Source organism: Falco punctatus (assembly GCF_963210335.1).
Source record: "Falco punctatus genome assembly, chromosome: 6".
NCBI lineage: Eukaryota > Metazoa > Chordata > Aves > Falconiformes > Falconidae > Falco > Falco punctatus.
The window spans coordinates 44,745,833-44,753,453 of record NC_137585.1 but is presented as its reverse complement, the minus strand read 5'-3'; the positions used below and the strand labels follow the sequence as shown (position 1 = coordinate 44,753,453).

Sequence of the window (7,621 nt, the reverse complement as noted above, 5' to 3'; positions counted from 1 at the left end):
GGAATTCTGGTGCCAACAGCTGTAGTTTTTCATAGGAATTTTAATACTATATTGAAGATTTATGTTCCTGACAAAAGCACAAAGTTATCCAAAACAGGGCAGAAAAAACGGAACAGTCTTTTCCCAATGAAACAGTCCTGCACTATTTTTGTTAACTCTTACTACAGCAGAAGTTTTGATCTTCAAAAGCACGAACTCATGCTGTGGTTGATGTTTATAAATTATTAACTCCTGCAATGCCACTCTGCACAAGGTGCACTGTTTTATCGCAGGTTCTTACACAGGCAAGAAACACATCCTATAATCTTGAAATCCATTAAAGTCATAAATATTTACCTCCAAAAGCACATGTCTAAATTTTCTTCTTGCGATTTTTGGGGTTTACAGTGAAGCTTTCCCTACCTTAAGAAAAGATTTACCCAAAGCTGCAGCCATCTGACAGATCCATATGAGAGAGAAGAAAGGTGACTAGGTAAAAGGCTGTCCTGTGCATAAAGTAAACAAGCAGGGGAAGGAATCTTGGGTCTTTTTGCTGCAATTATATAGATGCAAGCGGTCCCACCTGCTTGCAAGTCACTCTCCTGATTCTCATGCAAAAACTACTCCTCATGCTCTGCAGGACTGGGGTCTTCTGTGTTCCTTGGAACTAGAGCAGTTAACAGTACACAGAACTATTAAGTCAACTGATGTTCAGCAATGGAACTCAGGATATCACAGGTTTTTAAGTTCATTTATACGTAAGCAGCCAAACAGCACACTCTGGGTTGAATCCCGGGCCAACTCATAGTTACACTCTATGCTGCCCCATGAACTGAGTTACATCACTTGGGAATCAATAAATCCATTGCCTTGGAAGAATTTGCCCAAAGGCTCCCAATGAGTCAGTGGCAGTGTCTTGTTGACGTCTCAGACTTTGGCTTCCATTTCATGGCTGCTCAGTCCACCAGATCATATTTACACTATGTCACCAAAAATATTTCTGCTCCTGTCCTCCTGAAATTGCTATTTGTTTGGTTTGGTTTTTGGGTTTTTTTACTAGGGGAAGAAAATACATTAAAAGCTTCTTAACAATTACAGTTGTGAATTTTATTTTTTTAACTGGGAACCAACGAACTATTTCTCAGCTGAAGCAAAGATAGAAAGCCTGATCTCTTTGAACAAAATGCATAATAATACAAAGGCCTACATAGAAAAATCACTGTGCACATGCCACAGTTTTTACATTCAGAGAGAGAAAACCTAATAGTCTGCTTCTACTAACTTTAAAAATCCTACATGTAGTCAGCAAGAAGTGAAAGACTATAAAATAAAACATCCTTCAAGGAACAACTTGCCACCACTCCTTAGTCCTGCAAAAGATCTGCAAAACCTGAGGATATTTTGCTTGAGTAAACAGATTTTTTAATTGAGCATAAACAAGTGAACACCAGGCATGCAATTTCTGTAAGTATGCATGAATCAAAGAAAAAAAGGATTTAAAAACCTGCAGCCATAAAACCAACTTAAATTTTAAAAGTTTTAGGGTCTAAAAAAGGTAGTGTGTATGCAGCAGGCTTTTTTTCACTACAAATGGATTCTTCAAAAGGCACTACCACTGACAAATCATCATTTATAAGAACTGTTTCCAGTAAGGCAGAAGTTATCTAGCATGGCACTAAAGAACACATTTAATTTTAAGTATGCCTATAGTTTTATTAGAGCAAATGGGTTTTTCCATGCTTAAGGCCAAGCATATGCTCAAGTACTCTGCTGAGACAAAAGCTTACAAGTTTGTTGTTTAGAATGCAAAGCGAGGCTTTTTATCCCAAACCACATTTTCTTGCATGTAATCAGTACTGATGATGCCGCCAGAGTTTCCAATTCATTCCAGGGTGCACTCAGCATTTATTAGGGCACAGATGGTGTGCTCTTTTTTTGGCTTCTAAAGAACATGCCTAAATATTAAAACAAACTTGGCTATCTGCCTCTTATGCTGTTTTTACACTTTGTATTGCCACAGTAAAAATAACAGTAAACTTTGACCTAATCTGGAAGCCTTCTACTAATTTACACACACAATTTGGCAATAGGATTATCAAGTACAGTCAGCCCACTCAAAACCGGAGAACCTGATATGCATAAATTCATCATGCTAGTCACAGGCGATGGGACAGGAACAAGCAATCCACAAAACAATAAAAAGAACAAAAACTGGAAACAATTTTTCTAGTAACAAACTATGTGATCCTGACTGTACTCAATGGCTGTGTGTGCTTTTCTGGAACTGTAAGGATTATTCAACAGCATAACCAGCAATTAGCAAACAAACAGGCTGATTTGTAAGGCAAATAGAGCTTTAACATGACAGGATTTGTAGTAACAGCCAGGAAAGTCTTTTCCAACACACTCAGTATCACAAGTCCGCACTGTGCTGAGAACTTGCGGTGTTTTCCCCCATGGGCAGCACAGGACCATTTATTTCCCAAATTCTGAAAACTATTTACCCATTTCCAAGCAAGCATAAAGCAAATTCCACAGAGACACAACAGAAAGCTAAGCTGTCATGGTATCCCATTAAAAATGTGCTAAGATAAGATAATGTCAGATTTGTCCAGCAGATCTTGACAAACGTTCTTGCACATGCAGCTGAGATGCAGGTGTACATGACAGTCAACAGGTCTTAGTCATCCATCTTCACGGGCTTTCAGTCTCACCCAAAGTACACTGACACTGGAAAAAACGTGTCATGTGCATCAAAATACATACAACCAAACTCAAATGGGGGGAGCCAGGAGGTGGAGAGCTTGGAGAAAAGTTAATTAGACTGATTGGAAATGATGTTCCCAAGTGAGGGCTATTTCACTATCTCACTGGTAACATCAGGTTAGCAGCCAGTGCATGCTGACAGAATCTAGGGCAAGAAATACGCATTTTAAGCAGTCATCTTGACTTCAAAACAGTTCAACAATTGCATGCATGGATTGGTAAAGAAATAACTTCTGAACAAACATCAAGTCCAGAAAACTAGTTTTAGAAGTACATTTAAATGTCAGAAAGCCAGAGAATTGACTAAATAAGATTATATAACACCCACTAAATCAGTTAGCTCCCAAATTTTCTTGAAAACTGAGCAACAGCTAGTAAATTTGGAAGTAATGTTCCTAGATATTTGCACTCCAATAAACTTAATAAACTAAATAAATCTAAAATAGCATATTGTACTAAATCAAAATGGCATTAAAATCATAATAAAAGTAAATAAATAAAAATTCTGTCACTATAAACAATCCAGAAACAAACCACTGCATAACATACATAAAACAATAATCAGGTATGGATGGTGAAGAGACTGTTCTGTAGCCAGTCAAAGCTATGTTTTATAGTCCATTCCTAATGGAATCCGGGTCCTCCCACAACCCAGCCTCCCCCCAGGCAGCCTCTCATGCTGTCCCCCAGACTCCTGAAATTCAGCCCTGCTTACTCCCCAAATTTTGCAATACTTTGGCTGGCATCCAGGAAATTCTGCCTGTCCCCTTTTCTTGGCATCATGCTTCATATCTACATGACACATAACTTGAAATTACTCGTTTATTCAATACTTTCAAAATTACAGCTTGAGAACAAGCTTCAAAATATCAGCAATAATCCTGGCCTTACCTGCAGGATCTTGCACTGTCATTTCCTTACGCTTCACCACCAGCTTGTCTTTAACCCACGGGAACTCCTGTAAGGAATCCAAGAACACATCAAAAGCCTTGGGTCCTCTGGTGGGGAGAATATCAAGGAGCATCATGGTTTTCCTCTGACTGGTGGTTTGGGATTTTATTTCTTGAACATGACTGTCCGTGAGAATCCCTTCTTGGTAGAGATACTGAATAACAACTCCATCCACCAGCACCTCTGTGCAGAGCTCCAGGCGCAGGGAGCGTAAAAGCTGCTTGTCTCTGGCATTCATCTGGCAACGTAGACTGTAAGAAAAGACACATGAGTGAATATTAAATAATTCAATCTTTAACATCCAGAAGTGATGTTTGATACCTGGCAGCCTTTAGAAAGAATGGCAAACTCAGAATCACCAGATACTGAGAAAGCTATTAACTGATCCCCACCATCTTCTTTCCACTCAGATGTCACTGTCTCATGAGCTAAAATGCAGCCATTTCTGGGAAATATTAGACAGGAAGAGAACCTTTGGCATTGTGAAGACCGGTCCTTTGCTGGAATAAAACCCATGCCAAATAATTCTGCTCACTAACTAGTCAAGGTCCATACTAAAGGCAGCTAGAGCATTTGCCAGTCCTTAAGAGACTCCACCCAAAAAAGTTAAGAGATGTCATGCCTGACCTCTGGCACTGACGTCTGTGACGCTATTGCTGCTGCAGTAGTGCAAAAGCAGCAGCAGGACTGGTAGATGCACCACAGCCAGGCAGGAGTGGCAGGGACACAATCAGCAGGTAGCTTTGCCCTGTGCGATGCATTTTAATTTTAGGAAGGGCAGAAATGTACCTTACACACCAGGTTGTTCTCCCCTGACTCATCCTGGAAGGCTGCTCTGGAGCTCAACTGATCTGATGATGAGAAACTTTCTTTGAATTTCCATCTCAAATTTATCCACCTTCTATTTATAGGCACTTGTCCTGTCAAAACTGTTCTTTAGCTTAAGTAGCTCTTCTCCCTCTCTGGTATTTATCCTTCTGATATATTCACAGGAAGCAATTGGATGCCCTCTGCCATCTCCCATTTCACTTGACTAACACTCTGACTAGACAAAAGCTGGAAAAGATGCATTTTATAGCCACTCTACAGAAGAGGAATCAAGGTCCAGAGAGACCAAGCAACTCATCCAAGATCATACTGGGAGTCTGTGCCAGACCTATGAACTGAATCAAGATGTCTAGTCTAGTTCTTAACAACAAACATATCCCTAGGCCTATTAATGGCACTTGACAAGGAAAATGACAGAGTAATACAATTAAATACTTTCTCATCACTAAATAATTAAGAAAAAAACCTGCAGCAGGTGGTGTGATTACCAAGAGACTTTCTGATAATTAAACTAGAGGCTGCTGTTCAAACAGCTATACCTTGCAGAAACTCTACTTCATGCAGCTTGAGGTACAAGAAGAGGCAGAGATTTTCAAAGGTTTTGTAAGAACTCTGCTAAAGTCTTTTTATCATCAGAGGTGCTTGCAGAGTCCTGAGGGCCCATCAAAGGATGGCTGGTGGGCCTGGTTGTTAAAATCGTGGGCAGGTAACCAACAGAACATATAGGCATGTAAACGGCATCTCAGGACAGAATGCAAGAGCACAGCACCACAAGAGAGAGACTGGAAAACCCTGTCTGTGGCAACCTCTGATAAAGCCACTTTCCGAAAATGCTCCCTCTGAGTGCTAAAAGCATTGCTGGACAGCACCTTCCCAGGAGGACTCCATCTTTCCTGGGTGACCCAGTACATTTCTTGTATACTGAAGTGAATTTTGAGGTACCTGCCTGCTGTCTAGGGGTCATTTGGGAATCAAACAACAGTATCCCAGCCCATGTCCTTAAAAAAATGCCAGTTTGCTAAGCATAGCTCAAACATCAAACTCCATCATAGAGTGAGATGATAGTGCAAGTAAGGAGATGGAAAAAGAGCAGGCAAGAAAGAGAACTGGATTTCTCCATTTGATGTTCGGATGCTCATTTTGGACAGGTGAAGCTAAAGATTCTCATCTCTAACAAGGGCTATCTTTACACTACTTGGAGCAATCACCAGACTAACGCAAAGTCAGATAAAATTCAGGCAGCAGATCTCTGCCATTTCTCCCTTCCATGATTCCCTGACCACCCCGCATCTCATGAAGTGCTTGCAGAGTTCAAGACAAGCACTCAGCAGCAGCTCTGAGGGCATTCTCTCAGCTTGGGCAGAAGACCGTTTCAGATGCTACGAAGCTCTTGTGCTTCACATTCTGCACGGGCCACCGTGAGTCCCCATCCAGCAGCCTCCTCACCCACATGCTGGATGAGGAAGTCAGCTCTGCCAGTCACTGTTACAGCACTTGATGAGTTCCCCCTCCTTGTGACCAAAGGGTAAATGCTCTTCCAAAATAAGGGTGTTTCAAACCATCTCAGTTTGAACCTTTGTGCACTGAAAAATGCCTATCAAGCCATGAACCTGAAGGGGGGATTTCTGCTGAGAAAGGCCTTTGGCTCGCTGACCGCAGGGTGAGCACAACTGAAGTTTTAAAGCCCTTAACACCAAGGCCACTGGCCCAGCAAACTTCCAGGATGGGGCATATTGACTCCTAAGGTCTTTTTAAAGATTAAATATTTCTTTGTGTGTGTTTGCAGTGGGAAGGAAATGTCCGAGTCTGGAACTAAGCAGCCAGATATGGAAACGTAGCAGGATTCTGGTGTGCAACAGTATAGGGATGGAGTTCAGAGTGAGACAGAACTAATTTAATTTTAAACTCAGTCTACATCTCGGGATCCAAAGTAAGCTCTAAAATTAATTTTCTCTAGCAATGCTGTCACTAAAGGGAAAGTAAAAAAATGGAGGTCTGTTTACCCAAACGATGACATGGCTCAGATCTTCCCCAGATACTTCTAAAAATGCATCTTTTCCACTGCAGAGCCAAAATTCGAGAAATATATACCCACCCCACCCCCCGCCCCAGCCCTCCTGAAAGAGAGCAGCCCCTGCGCTGCCGGCAGGTCTGCCACGGCCTTTCACTGGATGGACACGGCATCTGCCCATGAATGGGGAAGTATAAAGTTTTGAAAGCCTTAACCTTGAAGAGCCCCATTCTGATACTAAAAGGCGCATCCGCTTTAGTTTTTGCCTCGAAACACTTTGGCGTTCTCCCACACCCCAGCTGCCCCGGGCCGCTGCTGCCTGGGGGCGCGCTCCCGGCTGGCTGCGCAGCGCCGCGCAGGGCCGCCCCGCCCCCCGCCGTGCCCGCGCGCACGGCGCGAACACGCGCCACACGTCGCCCCGGCCAGTGTCCAGTTCTCCGTTTGGCTTCTCCCCGGTCACCGAGGCCCGGCAGCTGCCGCCCCGGCCGCGGTCCGGCCCACGGCACCCGAGCCCCGCGCCTGCAGCCCGGCCGGCGGCGCATGGCGGCCGCCCACCTCCGCCCGCCCCCCGGTCACGACAGCCGCAGCGGAGGCGGGCGCTGCCGCCGGCCCGCGGCCCCTGCCGCCCCGGCCCGCCCCGCGAAAGCCCGGCCCCTGCCCCGGCCCCGCGGCGAGGGGTGCCGCCGCCTGACGGCCCCTCGGCTCTGTTTAGTGCCGCTTCCCCCCGGCGGCGGCCGGGGCAGCGGGCGCGGGCAGCCGGGCCGGGCCGCCGTGGGGGGTCGGCGAGCGCCGTGAGGGGAGAGCCCCGCCGCCCCCGCCCCGTACTTACGAGAGGGCAGTGGGGAGCTACACCGAGCGCCCGGGTGCCCGCCGAGCCTGCGCGGGGAGCACCATCTTTGTTGAAGGCAAGAGAGCTTCGCCGGAAGCCGCCGCCGCCGCCCTGCTGCGGGCCGGCCGAGGAAGGGCCGCCGCCGCCGGCCCCGCTGCGGACGGGGGGGGGGGCGGGCGCGCCGCGGCCGCCATGTCAGCTATGGGCAGCGAGGCAGGGCGCCCCCGCAGGTCGGGGCGCGGAGCTGCGTCCCACCC

At 45.7% G+C, this 7,621-nt stretch overlaps 2 protein-coding genes across 5 annotated transcripts in view; one reads left to right on the top strand and one right to left on the bottom strand.

Moving 5' to 3' along the window:
- Nucleotides 1–7,507, bottom strand: part of CRADD (CARD and death domain containing adaptor protein) — an 82,486-nt gene extending 74,979 nt beyond the window's left edge. For all 4 annotated transcript variants that reach the window (XM_080393332.1, XM_080393333.1, XM_080393335.1 and 1 more), the window contains exons 1-2: nt 7,365–7,507; nt 3,637–3,947 (exon numbers count right to left, since the gene is read on the bottom strand). In XM_080393332.1, the coding sequence (XP_080249458.1) occupies nt 3,637–3,934 (298 nt within the window). In that variant the 5' untranslated portion in view covers nt 3,935–3,947; nt 7,365–7,507. The remainder of the gene's footprint in view (nt 1–3,636; nt 3,948–7,364) is intronic.
- LOC308066278 (uncharacterized protein) overlaps nt 1–7,621 on the top strand; it is a 78,130-nt gene that overhangs the window by 32,870 nt on the left and 37,639 nt on the right. The window lies entirely within an intron of this gene.